Raw genomic sequence first — 21045 nt, forward strand, 5'->3', positions numbered from 1 at the left:
ACATAGAATCTGAAGCAGGCTCCAGGTTCCGAGCTAGCTGTCAGCAGAGCCCAATGTGGGGCTCGAACCCATGAACCGTGACACCATGACCTGAGCTGAAGTCAGACACTTAACCGACTGAGCCACCCAGGCGCCCCCAAGAACACTAATTCCAAAGGATACATGTACCCTTATGTTTATAGCAGTATTACTGATGAATGGATGAAGAAGATGTGGTCTAAATATACAGTGGAATATCGTTTATCCATAAAGAAGAATGAAATCTTGCCATTTGAAATGACATGAATGGAGCTAGAGTATAATGTTAAGCAAAATGAGTCAGAAAAAGACAAATACCATTTAATTTCCCTCATATGTGGAATTTCAGAAATAAAACAAGCAACAGGAAAAAAGAGAGTCATAGTAAGAAACAGACTCTTATAGAGAGCTGACGGTTACCAAAAGGGATTAAGGAATGCACTTGTGATAAGCACATGGTGATGTTGATTCACTATATTGTACAGCTGAAACTAACTGAATGTTACTAACTGGAATTAAAACAGTTTTAAAAAGATAGTGAAATAGAAAAGAATAACATATCCAAAGTGAAAACAGCATTTTCAGATTTTCCTGTGTAATAAAACCATATAAATGATCTTTAAAAAAATAAAGACATTCCAAAGACTGAAACCCTGACTCTTAAGATAGTTTTTGGGGAGATGGGGCCGGGGGGCAGCATAGTTAAAGGAGTTATAAAACTGCTTTATGCAATGGTAACGTCATTTGAACAGTGTCCATCCAACCTCTCTCACTCCTTAAGGGTAACTAACCACTTCAACAGTAACTATAATTAGACGGATATTGAATATTATGACATACTGGCTTTACAAACTTCGCAGATTTTATGAAAATGTTAAATATATTTATATAAAACACTTCTTGGTTCATATCTTTGGTTTCTATTACTCAGTACAGTATATGATAACCATTTAATACATCTCTGCTGAATAAATGAATGGGGTAGAATATTCATTTAGCATGATAACTTCCATCAAAAAATTTTAATTTTTAAAATCTTGCTTTAATTTTTTGATTAAACTCAAAATGTGAACTAACATTTTCATAGAAACACTGAAATATGAAGAATATGACTGCCGTAATTATTTTGCTACAGTTAACTAACTTATAATTAATTCTGAAGTATAAACAGCAGATAAATCTAGTAGTCTCTTCTCGGTGATAATAATAAAAAACAGTAAATAGTCCTAAGTCTTCATACCTCCCTCCATCAAGGAGTACCATTAAGAGACAAGTGATCAAATTAAAATTTTTTCTTGCTTCTTCTAATTGTCTGCTAATACTTTTGGCTGGTGGAAGAACCTCTAAATTATTTTGAATGCATATACATTCTTATATAGTTATTCCATAAGAACACTGCATGTAGCTCTGGTCACCAGATATAAGAAATAGCAGCTCCTGTCCTCACTTTTGTCAACAAACAGCTGTGTATCTTGGAGAGCTGCTTAATGTGAGCCTCAGTTCAACAATGAGTCAGCTATACCTGTATTCAGAGTTGGATACATAAAGCAACTTATATATATATAAGTTTGTGTATATATATATATATATACATGTTTTACTCTCCTTTGCATATACATGTTTATATATATGTTATATACATATATGTTTTACTCTCCTTCTCTGCAGGTATTTGTATTCTGGACTCGTCCCCATTAAGGGAGAGACAGATATAAGCTTTAATGTTTAGATTCTAGATGCACAAGTATACTACTATGCATAGTCATGAGAATAGGTGTCTTCTATATATTTTCTGTATGGCTGTTTTAACATTTTTCTTTTGTCCTTAGTTTTGATTTTTCACTATTATTCCAGGTAAAGATATTTTTTTTTTCCATCTCCATCCAGCTCAGGAGTCATGCTTGTCAAATGTTTATCAAACCTAAAAAACGTCAGCCATTAACTCCTCAAAGATTGCCCCTCTCCCATTCTGAAACTCCTGTAAGTCATGTTTTCAATTTTTTCATCACATCTACTGCATCTCCTAATTTTCTTTCATAGAGTTTTAATTTCAATGATTTAACATTTCATTTTCAGAAATTCTATTTAGTTTAAAAAATTTTTTAATTTATTTATTTTGAGAGAGAGAATGAGAACACCAAGTGGGAGAGGGGCAGAGAGAGAGAATGAACCCCAAGCACACTGCGTGCTGTCAATTCAGAGACTGGCACAGAGCTTGAATTTCAACAACTGTGAAATCATGACCTGAGCTGAAATCAATAGTCAGACGCTCAACCAACTGAGCCACCCAGATGCTCTTAGTTTAAATTTTTAAAAATATCTGTCTCACTGCTTTCCCCCGACAAATAACATTTTTTTCCTTATGCTTCTTTTCCCTCCATCTATTAAACCAAAACGACAAAACCAAGTTTAATTGGCAGCATTTTTTCCTTTCTTGGTGGTGCATAAAGTAAGTCATTGGTGTTTTATATCTGATGAAGCATATACAGTATTTCAGAAGTAATCTATTATGTCAAGTTTTGGGGAAAAGGGTACTATTTCCATATGTCATTTCTATCATATTTATGATGAATTGTTCCCTCATAGTTAGTGATTTCTTTTCATCACTGATTCATCTTTGCTTAGGGATTGGTTTTTTTCTCCCTCTGATGAATTTCTACATAAACGGGTACTATAAATTTGGGCTCTAAATCCATGCATAGGGCCAGCTTAAAGACATTTCTCTCCTGACATCAGAACACCACAGATAATTTTTCCTTGTGGAGGGAATTGTACTATTATTTTCACTGAGGGTAAAGTCTGTCAACAGTCCTACTGGGGTCTCAGTTCTAATTTCCTTCCTCAACTTGGATCACATGGCTTTTTCTGTCACGTTATTATTGTGCCTCTAGAATCTAAATATTAAAGCTTACACCTATCTCGTCTTTTCTGGGGAAAAGTCTAGAATACAAATACCTGCAAGCACTAGGTAAACTATGATGTTCTCTAAAATACATGGTTAGGCTTGCAAAAAACAAAGGGAAATCCAGTTTCCAAAAACAAAGAGAATTGAAAGCCAGAGTACTGTAGCATTTGAGTTTTTTTGGGATGTAGGGTTCAAATTAGCCCAGTTTATCACATTGCTGGAATTAAAAATCTTGTACAATCAAAATTCCAGGTTTCCTGATTTTTAAATTACAATAAAAGGCATTTTATGGTATTTATCCACTGATGTAATTTCTCTATTTTCACTCATCATTTCAAATTAGAACACACACATAAAAAACAGATAATGAAGTCAGATGATACTACATCTGGGTCATGATCTCTTATAAAATATTTCATTTATATTTTCATTTGAAATCATGGATGAATGTTACCTGAACTGTACAACCTCTAATAACAGAATAAAGGAATAAAAAAAAAATCACTTTAAACTATATTTAAGTTGCTAACTGCATGCAAAAATAAATACTCAGATTAGGTTTGTATATAGTGCTACAAGCGAAAAATTATTTTAATGTGTTCTTGCTTCATCCATAACCCTGTAGGGAAGGTTGGGTATTATAAATCGTGCTTCCTAAATAACTGCCATAATATATTCTTGGAATTAGTGTGAAAAGAAAACAGTAAAAAATAATATTCAGATGAAAAAACTAAATGACTTGCTCAAAGTTGCACAACTGGTTAGTGGGAGGGCCAGAACCGTAATCTAATACTTTATAAAGAGTCTTAGATTGGGGTTCTTTCTGTTTTAAGTACCACACTACTCAACTTAAATGCTCCATTTAACCAAACAGATGAGAACATGTATTTAATAATGAAGAAAGAAACCATAACCGTAAGAAATAACTTAAATAATTAACTGTCATGTGTGAGATATATGGCAAGCTGAGAGGTAAGGAAAATATTTTCAAAAATACTTACGGGATATTCAAGGAGATCTACTGGCTGGCGGAAAGGCTCAGAATCTTCACACTGAAATATGAGATTTAATAATTCTTGACATTGTTTCTTCCATGCTTGAATATCATAAGATTGAGCTCTGTTGCGTAATCTTCTTCTAGGTTGATGGTCCTAAAATGAAAATTTTCAAGTGTATTAATAAAATTTATAAAAGCTTCAAATAAAAAATTAATAGAATAACATTTATATAGTAAAATTGTATTCTTAATGCAAACTCAAATAATTAGGTAATATACAGTAATTCAATTAGAAAATATTATTCACCTAGTTCTGAAAACCATGTATTTTGTAATGGAAACTGATTTAGAACACTGAGTCTATCTTCAGAAATACTAAGAGTTAAAAAATTGCTTTTAATACATTTTAATTCATATAAAGTACTTCTGCTGAACAAAAAATCTTACCTTTCTTTTTCGGGTAGAAGTTCCTGGCACATCGGCATCTTTCTCTTCTTCCTTTGAAATAAGAGTTTATCAGATTCATTAAACATTCAAGACTTCATTGTATGTTTTAGGGTTAATATAATTTACCATAGTTGTTCATATACCAATTATCACTTTTACACTTTGGAAAACCCGTAACGTATATGCTGGAATACTTTATGGACTCATTAGAAAGTCCTCCACAATATTTTTAATAACTGTAACAAGAAAATGCTGGACCAGTTTTTGGAAACTACAGCATTAGCCAAAAATAATTTTTATTACAGCATTTATCTGAAAACTACTATGTGTAAATTTCTTTATATACATATATAGAAAAAGACCAATATGGTGATCATAATGAAACGTTAAATACCTCAGAATCGGACAAAACTTTCTTCTTCATTGAATTGTACAGTGGAATTAAGTTGTAACAAGTCTGATCCCTAAACAGCAAAGAAATGTTAGTATGTAAGATAAGAGTCATGAGTTGTTGTTGTTTTTTTTTAACCCTCAATGTCTGTTATCAAAGTCAGATTTTAAGATAAACCTGAAATGGAAGGCTTTTTTCATTGGTTGACTCCAAAACCCTATACTCACACACCTGCCTGTGCCCCTCCACCCTGTGGAGCTTCCATTCTGGCCTATTTCAATACACCAAACCCAATTTTCTTACCTCCCGGTCTTTGGTCAGTTGCTGCTGTGTTTGGGATGTCCTCCTTCATTCCTCAATACACAACGGAAAGCTAAGATGACTCCTGTCTTCTAATTTCTTCTTCCTTTCATTCTTAAGTATTTATAGTTATTCCCTAAAATTTTGTCCTTTAGTCATCTTTTCGTGATACTACAGCTTTTGCCCTGATAAACTTATACATCTGCAGTTTACTTGTGTAAATGAATTCCAAATTCCTATAATTTGGTCTGACTCTTCTCTTGAGATTCTTATCAGAACTTAGAATTCCACATGTCTAATCCTAATTTTCACTGCCCACTCTTCCTCCTCCTATTTTTAACAGCATTACCACTCTCACAGTAATGCATGATTTTTCACTATTCCTTCCTTTTTCTCCTTATAAATCTAGTCACTGGCCAAGTTCTGCGATTCTACCTTCAAAATCTCTTGGCCTCTGCTTCTTTCTCATCTCCATAAATTAAATCCTCATCACCTCTTAGTTGGTCAGTATAGCAATCAATCTGCTATTTATGCTTTCTGTCTCTTCCCTATCAATTAATATTAGAAATGCATTCAAGGCCCTCTATGATCTGGCTCCAACTCCTGCTTATAGCATTGTATCCTTATCACTTCTGCTCATGTACTTTCTAATTCACCTGGTTTAAATGGCTTAATTCCCTTAATAACTCTTTACACTTTCCTACCCCTTGTGCCACTCCTTATCCTTAGAATGTCTTTCCTTTCATCTCACTTCTGAGTCTATCAAGATCTACTATGTCCATAACATCCTAGCTTACCTTTCCCCATACATAAAACCCCACTGTCATAAGCTAGAAGTAATCTCCATCTAAACTTTCATACAGATTCTTAGTTTTTTCCTTATAGTTACTTAAAATTTATCTATAAAACTGTATTAAGAGAGTAAATATACATTTCTATCTCACGTATCTTTTACATCACATCATTATATACCCTACTGCCTGAAATTTGGCCCAATAATGTATAAACAAATTATATACCTCTAAAAAATACAGAGATTTATTTTTCGATACATGTAAATCCTTTAAATACTAATACATTCTTACAAGGCATTTCAAAGTAACAATTTGAAAGAAATATTTTATAGACTATTCTAAATATAAAAATAATTGTTTCATCTAAATTATTTCACCTAACTGTGAATTTACTGTATCATGCTATTGATTCCTTTTTGGAAAACAGAAATGTACATACATACATAATTATAGACTATAAATATTATTGGAAAAATATTACAAGCCATTATAACTAAGTTATATAAACAATCTTCCAGGAATAACTAATTCTTAATTAGTCTTAGTTTTCCCCAATAACATTAGGGGGAAATAAAAAGGGCATAGTAAAAATAACTCCCAAACCATTTGAAAGGCAACAGATTTCTTTATAGAGTTAAGGTAGAGGGTAGGGCATAACATTTATTTTACTAATTTTCTTTGGTGTTTTCTTATATTGAAATTAGCTATATTCTTTCCCAAAAACAAAACAAAACAAACCCTAACTAATAACCACAAAAAGGGACCCTATATTTACACTGTGTAATGAGAATGAAGTTGGAGATGTTTTTTAAAAAAGTCTCAATAATCCCTTCATGGAAAAATGAAAGCTGTCAGCAACTTGAGTATTTAAATTTAAGTTATAAAATACATTCTTTTTTCTTAACCAGAAAAAGTTATCCAATATAAATAACTTCAGTCTGAACTCAAGAGTGGTATGTTATACAAAACCTGAGTCATTCCTCTGACTTCAGTTTAGAAGGCTCAATTCATTCTATGGCTATATAAAATTCATTAAGATAAAAAAATAAAAGAGCTGCTCCCTTTTAAAGAGCTGTAGTTATCATTCTTGGTATGAGATAAATGAATGAGGAAGTAAACCTGACTTTTAAGAAGAATCTTGAAGCTAAATTTAGTAACTTGCTAGACTACTTAAATATTTGTTTACAAACTTGTCTGGGGCATATAATGTTAAGATAAAAAATTCTTAGATGGCAGACACTCCATTAGTATGCGAATTAAACATGTAAACCTCTACAACTATGTCCTTAACTGTTAATTCCAGATAATGATATCTCCCACCTATATTATTATTATTTGGCTTAGAACTATTTTAGGTAAAATATTACATATTCTATATATGCTTAAGACTTACTATTATCTAACAGATGGATTTAGATCCATATTTTTAAATGTTAACTACAGAATACAACTATAACAACTTTTATGACTTCAAAATTAAAAAAAAATTTTTTTAAATTTCATTTCTGAGAGAGAGAGAGACAGCGTGAACAGAGGAGGGTCAAAGAGCAGGAGACACAGAGTCTGAAGCAGGCTCCAGGCTCTGAGCTAGCTGTCAGCACAGAGCCCAACATGGGGCTCAAATCCACAAACCATGAGATCGTGACCTGAGCCGAAGTCGGACGCTTCACCGACCAAGCCATCCAGGTGCCCCTATGATTTCATAATTAACATTAGCCAATAAACTAAATGTTTAGACAGACATTGTATGCTTCCTATTTTGAGTGAAACTAGTTTATAGCACAACATGTAACATCATACAAATTAAAAATAAATGCAATTTATATTTTGACATTTTTAAATCTTAAAATTTTGACATTAATTAATCATAATTAAGTGTAGGAAAACTACTCACTTTATAAAATGTAGAAGAAGATCAGTCACAAACTTAGCAGATTTCACAATAGGGCTTCCAGGCTCATTAAATGTTCGTGTATTATGCTCTATATAACGCACTTCCCACATTAGGGAAGAAACCCGCCTTAAACAAACAAAATACAGAAATCTTAACCTCATTTTATTTAGAAATATTTCCACATGATTTAAAACCAAGACATTCCAACATTTCAACTGCAGTCTCAATTCAATTACAAAACTCACCACTTAAGTTATTTTGAAAAAATATCTAATCTCATTTGGGTAGGGGAAAAACAAAAGTAGCAGCATTGGCTGTGTATTTGCATAGAAAATGTCACCCTAGATTAGACATGCAACAGTGCCTTCTTTTCTTTCTGAAAGTAAAGAAAAATCTAAAGATGACTTCTGGAATATCAACCAATATTCCACTTAAAATAACAAAGAAGAAAATGCTCAGAAAATATTGCTGATATTGATGTGTGAACAGAAACACAATTATATGTAATTTTACAAAAATTATATACAACTGTGGATACAGAAAGCTCTGTGCATTTCGTACAGCATCGCAAGACTGATTTTAGTAACAGAAATCACAGGCATATTCAGGATACTCTTATAGAAAACTCTGTGTAAAGTATTAAATTGATGTCCAGCAGGGCAAACTAACAGTAGTAGTTTAACAAGAGACTGAACCAGAAGTATCAGAGAGGAAAATTGTGAACTGCAAGAAATCTTAAGCCAACAAGTAAAGGAAAAACAAAAAACCTGAAGCAGAGAAAGAGCACATGAAGGCATCATTTTATTAAATAACATTAACTCCGGTCTATAACTCTGGTTCAAAAACAGGCAGTTTTTTCTAATCTATGTAAGGACTGTGTTCCAAGATTTTTTTCTTAAAGTGACTAAGCTAAGCTAATGCCAAAAAAGCCTATATAAGCTATAACGTACCCTGAAAAACACTACATGTTAGCAATTACCATATTGAGCAGTATTTCTATGAGAAAGTACATTCACAACAATAGTGGGAGATGTCAGGAGGTTTTCTTTTTAGCTATAGTCCAACAATTAGTGTACAGGAACAACTCTTTTTGTTTTCCTCCTCTATCTTGTTCCATCTCTGAAACACTAAGTGCAATTCCTAAGGCTTAGCAATTTTAGGTGTCTAGGGACAAGGAAAGGTTATGGTTAAAAATTTCTTCTCCCTTTTCTCTTAAACTTCTAACATGTGATGTTAAAAAAGATTTAAGGAAGTGTACTTTGAAGGTAAGATCACTGGGAGGCACCCATCACTGGTACTTCCTCATCTCTATGCTTTTGACAAATACCAATAGAGAAACAGCAAAAGCACCTAACAAGATCAGAAGAATCTTTAGAACCTAAAATCTTAACATCTTAGTTGGCAATGTTTAAAGACATTTTTCCTTTTTACAATGAGGGGTTACTATTAGCACCCAAAAGGCAGATGTATGGACAGCCCCTCACAATAAAAATTTTTCTAGCTCCCAAATGTCAATAATGCTTTTGTTGAAAACTTTGCTTTAGTGAGTTAAGGAATAATAAATGGTGTTTTCAGTGCAGGTACAGAAAGTACCAAATCAGAACTAAAATTTAAGGAATAAAAAGAACCAAAGGCACATTTTATATTACAAAATACAAAATTTGAATAAATATTCCCCTAAGTTAAAATGAAAAGTAATGTAAAGAACTGCAGTAATATAAAAATGCTCACAAAAGTAAATGTTTTTTTTTTTTAAAGCAATGTTCATGCCTAGAGCGGAGCCCAACATGGGGACTTAAGCTGAGATCAAGAGTCAAATGCTTAACCAACTGAGCCACCCAGGGACTCCAAAAAGAAATTTTTTAATGAAGTGATTTAAATTAAAATGTCTTTTGAGCAAAAGTCATGAAAACCGGAAATATGATTTCATTATGAGAAAACTATAGACTTAAATTCACTTTTCTTAAAAGGTATTCTAGGCAATAAACCTACAATGCCTGTCTCAGATTATAACTCAATGTTTACTGAAACTGCTAACTAGAAGATGCAAATTAACTGAAATTAGACATCTTTTTAAAATGGTATTTCAACCTAAACTACAAGTATGAAAAATATCCTGAATTTTCCTAACTTTGTTTTTCTCAGGTATTTATAAGCAAAATAAGAAAAAAAACCTCCACAACTTTTTAATATTGTTCTATGAAAAATCCATGAACAAACATTTCAATGTGATGCCTGGGGGAAATGAAATACTCTGGCTTGCATTATAAAATACAGTATGAAGACAGTGAGGACCAACTCATTAGCAATTAGAAAAAACGATCTATGAATCATATTCCAAGTCTACAGACCAGGAGCAGTGGCATCCCAGGAACTTAGAAATGCAGAACCTCATGTTCTACTATAACTACTGAACCAGATTCTGCATTTTAACAAAATCCCTAGGTGATATATATGCACATTACAGTTTGAGAAATACCCAAGGATCATTTAGTCTTCTTTTGGTAGTAGCTACAGCAAATGGGTTCTAACCTGTAAAACCTGTTTTCCAGTCTTTGTTTAATTGTACTTAAATCCGTTGGATATGCCACTACAGTGCAATACATGGGATAGGCTTGCAGATCCACAGGGGCCACAAATGCTGAAGCAATATCTAGAATAAAAAAATCAGTTTATAGGTTTATTTTTCATGGTTTAACAAGACTTCACAATTCTGCTTGAATTAAAACAAGTTCTAATTCATATAACCATTAGACTGTCATTGTCTTTTCATAGAAAATGCATACAGTTTAGCTAGTGTAATAGTCTCACTTATTATGTCTACATTTACACTGCAAAATTCTAGAGATATTTGTTATTCAGATTTCTTAGAAGAAAAGAGATGACAGATAATATATAAATCTGATCTATTAAGTACACATATATTTCTATACTTAAAACCTGGCCAGTCCTGAATCTGTAGGTTTTTTACAATCATTCTGTAATACTATAACACATTCCATTCAAATGTAACCTGACCTTCTCAAAACTTATCATCTTAACAACATAATTCTGTGAAATATCAGGCAAGTACGGAGGAAGAAACAGATCCAGAAGTCTGTGACTCAATGTCACTGACCAAATGGCACACAGTAAACTGGCAAAATCTAAAACCTGATAAAGATCACTCTCCACTTTTTGCTCATGCACAATAGTATAAGACAACTTCTTAAGCTAAAATACTACCTACTAAAATTATTTAACATTATAATTATACACTCTTTAAATGAAGTGTTGCCATATTTAAAAAGACTTCAAATGAAAATATCATCCAACATGTGTCTCCAGAGTATTTTCTTCTTCTTATTTATCAATTTCCCCTCTTTTAAGTTTGATTCCTTACTGAAAGAGGAGGTTGCTACCAACCACCACATCAGTTAAGAGTTGTTTTGGAAGTCCTTAATTCAGGTAACAAAATATTCTGTGGTCATTGTTTTTTCTTTCTTTCTTTCATATATATAAGACAAAGCATTTCAGTATTCTCTTATCACCTTTCAAGTATTCCCTTGTGTATATAATCCCAAAGGTAAGGGGAAAACTGGTACAGCTATCCATATAATTATAATTAAGCATTCAGCCCTACTCTCCCAATTCACATCATGTCAGCTTAAATACGTGGAGGGATTTCAAGTTGGGTTCTGAATGATCCAGATGTTCAGAGGTACCCCTGGCATTTCTGGGGGCCCTCACTCTAAAATTCACCTAGAGTAACACCCCCCCCCTTTTTTTTTTTACTGTTCTAGATATCTGAGTTCTATGTAAGATCTCATTAAAAAAATATTCCACTTAATATTTGAAAACCAGTGACATGACACTGTGGAAAAAATTTTTATTCAAATAATAACACTTTTCCTTTCCTTTTTGCTAGCTTTTTATACATTGCTATGTTACTATTATTATTTACCTAGTGTCATCAACTGGTTTATTCCTGCAACAATTCTTTCACATTCTTCATCCCTGGGATTGGAACCCCATTCTCCATCAAGAGGTTTATAGATCAACGATCTGCATTCAATATCAGTTAAAGGAACACTGGTACCTAGTTCTTCAGGAAATACAGCTGAAATATACAAAAGAAAGCAGATTTAGTGAAAATAGGTCCTTTTTTAAATATTTAGGTTGTTTGCTAACATTTAGGTTATCTTTAGAAAGAGTTGAGGTTGTCAAAAAAACATAAAGTCTAATTTTGTAAAGATCTATTAAGTATACTCCTTATTTGCATTAAAGAAAAGTATGTTTCAAGAGTCAAAAAATTTATGTTTTAAAACACTAGTTTTATAAATAATTCTCTAGATGGGCATAAAATTACTTTCCCAAAATTATACCTGACAACTTGCTCTCCTATCAGTTTCAGGCAAAGGACAAGCATATTTCCATAAGATGATAGAAATTAAAAGTTTTCTGAATCATTTTATAATGGAATCTTCATATTTATTTTGATAAAACCTACACAAGGTGAAACTTAACTAAAGTGGTGTTTCTCACAAATACTGCAAAGTCTTAACTTTTTAAAATATAGAAACTGAATTATTAATACTAACAGATGATTCTTATGCTTCTTGCTTTTAAATGATGAAGGTCTGCCTTCACATATCTGGATATTTAACAGAATCGTTAGGCCGTGATGGGGACCTAAGATTTACAAATATCCCAAGTACTTTTTCCTTTGAACTAGACTTCATCAGAGAACACTGGAAGGAAAATATGCTACTATTTGTATACAAAATTCTTCCTCTTACAAAATGTAATTAAACTCCATAGGTTTATGGTGTATATGTATCAGGACAGAACAAAACCAACAAAAGTCACCCCCTTCACCCACAGATAAATTTAGGTAGGAAACAAATACTGTGTTAATGCCACTAATTCAGTATATGTGCTGCCGAAGCAAGCACTTAATGCCACTAATTCATTTCAAGAAATGCCTCAGCATTACAACACTGACTAGCTTCACTTCTCTCATATATAGTAGTCCAATGTGACTTCAAACTCAAGCTTACAAAAAGATAAACAAAATCATAAGCCATGTAACATCTTTACAAGTTGTGTATTTTATACACAACTCTAATATAGTTTCAAACAGCTCTAATATAGCAAGGAGATGAAAAATGTTATTGGTATTAAATTTTCAAAGTAATAGTTTCTAGAAAGAATTAGTTTTAGATAATTATGAGCATGACTTTTTTTCTCATTTCTAAGGTTTACCAACTGGGTTTAAATTTCCAAATTATCTTTTCTCTGACTTTCAAGGATACAATAACTAGTGAACAACTCTTTATAAATGATTATTTCTATTGTGTAACAGATCTTTTTCCTTTTTCAAGTCTTTCTTTATTCTTACCTAACAGGAAAAGTGATTTCATTGTGAAAAATTCCCAACCTTTATAAACAATCATTCTTAATATTCTGGAATATACAGCTTTTTAAATCCTTTTATGCAGATACATGTATGTGTGCTTTAATTTTTAAAAAACAGAAACAAAAATGGGTACTGAGATAGAAAGAAAATGCAACCTCCAGGAAGAGAGTCTGCTTACTGCCCAAGTCTAATTCCCAAATCCTAAGGCAATGTGTATGTATCAGGCCATATGCAAGAAGACAGTTAGCATTATTAGTAAACTACCTACTCTTGGAGGCCCTTAAATATGTCAGGCTCTATAATAAGCTCTTTATACACATGATGGCATTTAATTCTCAAAAGAGCCCTATAAGGCATTAGTTTACATACTTTTAAAGGTTGAAGTCTTAAAAATCTGAATCTTCAAAAAATCTGAAGTTTTGAATCTTTTAAGAAGTTTGTCACGGGGTGCCGGGGAGGCTCAGTTGGTTAAGCGTCTGACTTCAGCTCAGGTCATGATCTCGCAGTACGTGGGTTCAAGCCCCGAGTCAGGCTCTGTGCTGACAGTGCAGAGCCTGGAGCCTGCTTCGAGTTCTGTCTCCTTCTCTTTCTGTCCCTCCCTTGCTCATGCTTTGTCTTTCTCAAATATAAATATTAAAAGAAAACAAAGATGACCTCAGATAGAAGATGGTGAGACAGGGTATGACTCTATGTCTCACTAAAAAGCCTGAATCTTAACATTATGTTATAGTTTTAAGTGTTCTGTTGGAGTCACAAAAAAATCTTTGCTCCCAAATGCTCACCTTTTAGGAGTGAACAATAATTAGCAAAACATTTCTGTACTTTGCTGTAATTAACTAATTTCAATCTTCACTGTAAGGCTATAAATTCCAAGTGGACAAAGATTATGTCTATTATGTTCAATGCTATGCCATCCCTACCTTCAATCCAAAGTCACAGTAGGTGTACAATAAATATAATTACTGAATGTTTTGTTTGATCTTCGTAACAACCCTAAGCAGTAGCAAGTCAGCACATCAGATTCTTTAGTTAAGAAATTAATTTTGTAATACAGGCACAAAAAGCCACACATACACTTACCATTATTAGGAATAAGCTCCATATCCCAAGGACTCATCTTTTCTGTATCTCCATTGTCCCAGCTTAAAGGAAGGAAAATCCTTATATTAAAAAGTCTAAATATTGTGTTGTAAGTTTTATAAAATTACATTATTTTAAAAAAATTCTTTAAGTGTTTAAAACAAGTGTCTTTGTCATTTTATTAACAGACTGGGGAAAAAATTAAAATAACTAAAATTAAACTAAAATACAACAAACACTCCCTTACCAAACGTTATAGCACTGAAACAAACTATCAGGGTACTCAGGCTGAAGAGGTTCCTGGCTTTCAATTGTTCCAAACCACCAGGCATCATCTATGACTGATCTGAAACGGTCACCTGGACAAGAATAAAAGCCATCTCATTACTCTGAAATGTACTGCTATTGTTCTTACTCCTTTTCCTCCCAAATCTAAACTGCCTCTATAATTTCAGAAAACATATAAAAAGTGACCTACACTCTCCAAAATAAATAAATAAATAAAATAGTAATATTGAAGAAAAAAGTTATTTAATAAACACACAGTATGACTTACCAGTTTCCATTACCATTTCTTACATTTTAGTAGGGTCAGGAGAAATTGATTCTTAAGCATTTTTACCATTCTAGAATTTTAAATTCATTGTTAGGACTATGCCCAAACTTTTCATTCAAATAAAAGCATAGTTTAGATAATTTCTACCCAACAGGTATTTAGAGTCTATCTTTAATTTCTTGTTTCCTATAGGCAAGTTCCTCCAGTCTAGAAACAAAAACAAAACATCCAATCTGTTCCCCTTCATGTTAATCACCCTAAAGTTGCAACACTCATACACACACACACACACACACACACACACACACACACACACACTCATTTTCCCTTTCCTATAAAAACAAGAAACAAAAACAACTAATCTTTGTAAAATAGCATTCCTTGTATCTCTTTCCTTACCCAACTGCATTCAGCTACTGTCATGTTACTAAAACTGTTTTCCCAAAAGACCCAATAAATTATCTTCTCAGCTTCCTTCTGTGTCATATGAAAACTGTAAATCACTCTTCCCACTCTTTCTCTTCCTGGGCTTTCACATTACAGAGTGGTTTTCTCCTGGTGAGCACAGGTTAGGGTCTGAAGGACTTACGTTCAAATATCTGTGTGACTCTGAACAAATTAGTTATTTTAGAACTCATCTGAATAAGTTTCATTTTCAAACCCATAAAGAGAAAGTATTTGTTTATATTCTCATTTTTTTTTTTTTACCAAAAAACGATTTAGAAGTTTAGAGACATAGAGGATAAAATTAAAAATTAAAAAAATAAAAAACAAAAAAACAAGATAAAAGAAATTTAAAAAAATTTTAACTTTATTTTTGAGAAAGAGAGAGAGACAGAGAGAGAGAGAGAGTNCAGTGGCCAGAGCTTAGACTCACCCAAATCCAAGCTTGGTCTAGCAGCTAGGTCTGACCCAGACCTTTTAACTGCATTTTAGCTATTTTCTCAAAAATTTTAACTTTATTTTTGAGAAAGAGAGAGAGACAGAGAGAGAGAGAGAGTGTGTGTGTGTGTGTGTGTGTGAGAGAGAGAGAGAGAGAGAGAGAGAGAGAGAGAACGCGTGCGAGCAGGAAAGGGACAGAGAGGAGGGTGGTACAGACGCTCTTAAGCAGGCTCCAGGCTGTGAGCTGACAGCGGAGAGCCTGATGTGGAGCTTGAAGTGACAAGCTGTAAGATCATGACTTGAGCTAAAGTTGGATGCTTAACTGACTGAGTGTCTTTTAACTCATTAAAAGACAAAAGAAATTTAATGACAAAAAGGGAAGTTGGAGCCAGGAGTAAGTTAACAGAACACAAGTGCATGCTGTTGAATTATATATAACTTTGAATGCGTATGATGAGGGACCCAAATGCAGATTCAAGCATTCTAACAGACAATGTTAGGCAGGAAACAGTATCTACTACCAGATTAAGTCTCTATTTGCTTTTCAGATGCATTTAGTGACACTGAGCTTAGTGAGAAGCTACCATATAATTAATACACAGCATTCTTGGTACCACCACAACCTTACAGTAAACATAAGGATGAGTTTCAAAGAGCCATTTTTTATGATCTTACATATACTGATGACATTATGCTAAAGAAGAGGAAGTGAATAATATATGCCCAACCACAACGAACAATACTACAGAATAACAATGAAATTAAGCAAGGAATAGAGTACACCATTCAGAGTAAACTTTAAACTTTTCTGAAACCACAGGTTGTTATCAGCTCATTTCTGGAATATTCCTGAATTCTGACTGTTAATATTTATTCTCCAATTTACTGACAGATGCAGGTCTGGGTGGAGATACAGGTCAGAATTTAAATTTTATTTAAAAAAATATAATTTAGGGGTGTCTGGGAGGCTCAGTTGGTTGAATGTCTGACTCCTGATTTCAGTTCAGCTCATGATCCCAAGGCCATGGATCAGGCCCCGTATGGAGCCTGCTTAAGATTCTTCTCTCCCTCTGCCCCTCTCCCCTACTCATGCTCTCTAAAATAAAAAAAATATATATAAAATAAAATCTACCAGTAACACATGCAAATAATTTAAAAAAACAAGTGTACCAAAGGCTTGTAACTAAAACCAAGAAATACATCTTTAACTCTTTCTTCTTGACTTTAGATTTCTAAATGAGTACAGAGCTATGGCTTCACTCATTAATTTTAGACATTAAGTACTGACCTCTCCATATACTTATATAAAAAATTATGTGTCTTTTATTTGATCTATTTTGTTTTTATCATGACTATATAAGTATTGTTTGCTACAGAGCCAAACTGTATACAATTCCCTTCTTCTCTAATAAGCAGCAGCTTCACTAGTTTTGTGGTTTATTTTCTCTAAATTTACAATAAAGTCCACATTCTCTAAAAGCTTAAATTATAAAACATTCAACTTAATTTCCAACAAAGTCAAACACATTAGATAATTCATCAGTTCCATTTTCTTTTTTTCCTCAAGACTGCTCTTAGAGGACAACATCTTCTGAACTGGTCATTTTATAAACTTGCTAGACAGGTGCTATCCTGAGACTTCTACTGACTATTACTAGGAATTCATTTTGGCTCTTTACTGTTCTGGATTTCTGGTTTCCTGGTGGTGGTGGTGTGTGTGTCTGGGGTTCCATGTCTTTCTCTTCCTTAGTTCATTTCTTTATTTGATAGAACGTATCTTTCAAAGCTTCCAGAAAAATGCTGTAATGGAATTTACATGAATGTAAATTTTTTGAGAATTCCCACGTCTCTAATTTTGGTAACTTGTATTTCTCTAATTTTTATTTTTAGAGCACACATTAAAAAATTTCTAAGTTTACCATGACCAAACAAGACAAATCACCATGCCAATGCCTTCCAATGGCACTGGAAGAGAGATGGATTGGCGTATCAACTGATGTGGTTTTCTCAAACCAAATAAGCCACTCCAAAGAGTGCCCCTGTTTGAAAATTTAAAAAACAAACAAACAACTAATGAATTACACATCCATGTGTACATATATGAATGCATCTTAAATGTCTGGAACCTTTTAAGAATTTTAAAGTTTCACTGAGTCTTGATTACAATATTAAGTTTATTTATTTATTAAATAATTTTTTTTAATGTTTTATTTATTTGAGAGAGAGACACAAGCATGAGCAGGGGAGGGTCAGAGAGAGAGGGAGACACAGAATCTGAAGCAGGCTCCAGGCTCTGAGTTAGCTGTCAGCACAAAGCCCGATGCAGGGCTCAAACCCACGAACCATGAGATCATGACCTGAGCTGAAGTCGGACTCTTCACCGATGGAGCCATCCAGGTGCCCCACAATATTAAGTTTAAAGATCATAACAGATTGAACAAATGAAAGGAAAATGTCAGTTTAGCTTTGGCCCCAGTCCAAATCATTAAACATTTTGAACTGGAAGACCTCTTTTGCTTCAACTTTGAATTCTGTTATATTTTTAAAAGAAAATTTAATTCAACACATAAAATAGCTAAAGAAATAGCTATAAACAATCTAATGAGTTACCAAATCTGAAATACAATGTTTAGAATTTCAGCATGACTTAGATTAAAAGGAGAATTGAGCCCTGAACAACACAGATTTGAACTGTGTAGGTCCATTCACACATGGATTTTTTTTCCTTATATATACAGTACAGTACTATAAATGCATTTTTTCTTCCTTACAATTTCCTAATAACATTTTTCTATAGCTTACTCTATTTTAAGAATACAGTATATAATACATGTATAAAATATGTATTAATTGTTTATGTTATCAGTAAGGCTTCTGGTCAATAGTAAGCTATTAGTAGTTAACTCTTTGGGTAATTAAAAGTTATACACAGATTTCTGATTATGTAAGTGGTCAAGTACTACTAATCCTTGCATTGCTGAAGGGTCACTGTATTTTAAATACCTGACACCATAACTGACTTTGCTATCAACATTCCCATAAACGGCAAGAAGATTTCTCTGATTATCTTTTTCTAAATTATTAAAAATAGTAAATAACTTATTAGATTAAAAAATAACAAACATGTATGGCTTCTAAATAAATTACCCACCTATATTCCATCGTCTGTATTTTGCGTCATCAAATTGTTGTCTCAAGACTAGGAAATCTATAACATCAGGCATATCATGGTATCTAATTATAAACAGAAACAAGTTGATTAGGTCACATACATAAAAATACCTAAATGTTCAAATTTATCTGAATCTTGATAAACAATCTACAACACTGAGAAACCACTGCCTCTTTCTATAGTTCTTACTTCATGGTAAATGATCCACCAGTCAGTTTACCAGTATCAGGATCAAGAAAAGCAAGTTTAAGGCAGCAAAGGGTAGGCAATCCCACTTCATACTTTATGCCAACTATTTTCATCAGTTCTTGTTCCTGAAAAAGAGATAAAAAATAAGAAACCATCTTCACAAAATAAACACAAAATAAACTGATACATGTAATTAAAACATTTCTTCATTTCAAGCTTGATCTTGGTGGTGACTACCCTGTGCATGTAAAAATTTGTTACCTGTGTACTGAAGATCTGTGCATTTTATAGTACACACATTGTATCTCAATAAAAAATTTTAAAAAAGAGGAGTGGTGCCTGGGTGGCTCAGTAGGTTGAGCTTCAGATTTCGGTTTGGTCATGATGTCACCGTTTGTGGGTTTGAGCCCTACATTGGGCTCACTACAGTCAGGGCAGTCAGATCCTCTGTGCCGCCCCCCACCCCCACTCACACACACCCTCAAAATGAAACATTAAATAAATAAATAACTTAAAAAGAGAAAAACTTCAATGAAATAAAAGTTTTCTAATACAGTTCCAAAGACCTCTACATAATTTTGAACTCTGGCTGATAAATCTAGAAATACTTACTCACAAATATGAAGTTTACCTTAGATGTTAGGTACTAATTTTCTCTGTAATTACACTTTGTACCCAACTTATAAACTACAGGAGTATGTAAATTCAATCTTGTGTCTTTCTGAAAATTAAATATCTTCTACTCTCCAGGACTGCTTCAACTAAAAACGGTATCTTCATGAAACAGTTTCCTACAGTGAAAAGAGTATACAATTTTCTACATAATCTAGAACTGCAACTTTTAAATAATAAACACCATACCCGTAGTTCCATTTTATGCCACGGCTGTTTTTTGGGATTGATACTATAAATCTTATTTTTCCGGGCCATTTCAACATACGCTTCATGTCCTTGCCGGAAATAATAAACCTAAAAAGTAAATAAAGTCACAATTTAAAAACATGAATTTTTCTTTTAACCCAAGATACAAGGTATCAGCTAAAACTGCAAAGAGAGATTTAATGTTCTTTGAACAAAAAGAAATTCTAGTATTTTATTTTTTCCCCTTCTTTTCCTAAAGTGGTCCTAATGTCACATAGTCATAAACAAAGTCTTCTAAATAACATTGCTTTGGTTATATATTAAGAGGATAAAATGAGAAGTTTGTTTGTTTCACTGTTTTAGTTTTGGATTCAAAATAAGTTGACCTATGTTGTATAACAAAGTTAAGTTGTAAGGAGTCATGATCAGTTTATTATTCACTTATTTTGGTAGCAAGTGGTATGTACATATGCAGAAAACTTTAAGATGAAAAATGTACTTATATATTTTATTGTTAAGAAGAGAGCAAGGCACATATTTGTTTCTATTTTATGAAGGTCAAATTTGCCACTTGACCTCCATCCTGTAAAACTGGTTTTTGACATAGTAATCTGACACCATCTATTCTTCCCACTACAAAAAAAATTAGAGACTGTTAAGAAATGCTATTAAAAATTTTTTAAATGTTATTAAGTTCATAGTAACATTTGGGGATATCCATTATTCTACATACTTTTATTGTATTCATTAATATCACTACTGGTCCAGTTGTTTGAAATTTCATACGAAGGAATAGTGCTTGCTGACTAATGAGAACTTACCTGCTTAAGCACCAACAATTAAAAAGACAAGCATTTTGAAAAAATTATTCTACAAGGACTTACACATTTTCTAGTAACAGTAAACATAATTATCTGGAAATAAAAAATATAACTTAATTAAGCATCATCTTGATGCTCAAAGATCTGTGAGGATCTATCACTGGAAATAATACATATAATTTAACCAAGCATCTTCTTGATGCTCAAGGGTCTGTTAGGATCTATCACTGTGTAAGTTAGAACAATATGGGAATGTTCTGTGCATTTCAAATCTTCTTAAGTAGGGTCTTTGAATTTTTTCAGACTGCTCTTTAGAGTTACTCTTGCATTATTTGTTTTC

General features: G+C 32.9%; 1 protein-coding gene across 2 annotated transcripts in view; it reads right to left on the reverse strand.

The window, feature by feature from the left end:
• The window catches only part of LOC120219600 (pleckstrin homology domain interacting protein), a 130038-nt gene that overhangs the window by 11599 nt on the left and 97394 nt on the right, over positions 1 to 21045 (reverse strand). For both annotated transcript variants that reach the window (XM_039216423.1, XM_039216422.1), the window contains exons 25-35: positions 19885 to 19992; positions 19024 to 19148; positions 18814 to 18896; positions 14472 to 14583; positions 14225 to 14286; positions 11690 to 11845; positions 10279 to 10399; positions 7747 to 7872; positions 4762 to 4831; positions 4368 to 4418; positions 3925 to 4074 (exon numbers count right to left, since the gene is read on the reverse strand). In XM_039216423.1, coding sequence (XP_039072354.1) covers positions 3925 to 4074; positions 4368 to 4418; positions 4762 to 4831; positions 7747 to 7872; positions 10279 to 10399; positions 11690 to 11845; positions 14225 to 14286; positions 14472 to 14583; positions 18814 to 18896; positions 19024 to 19148; positions 19885 to 19992 — 1164 coding nt within the window. The remainder of the gene's footprint in view (positions 1 to 3924; positions 4075 to 4367; positions 4419 to 4761; positions 4832 to 7746; positions 7873 to 10278; positions 10400 to 11689; positions 11846 to 14224; positions 14287 to 14471; positions 14584 to 18813; positions 18897 to 19023; positions 19149 to 19884; positions 19993 to 21045) is intronic.

This window comes from Hyaena hyaena, unplaced genomic scaffold (assembly GCF_003009895.1).
Source record: "Hyaena hyaena isolate Hyena2069 unplaced genomic scaffold, ASM300989v1 scaffold_633, whole genome shotgun sequence".
Classification (NCBI taxonomy): domain Eukaryota; kingdom Metazoa; phylum Chordata; class Mammalia; order Carnivora; family Hyaenidae; genus Hyaena; species Hyaena hyaena.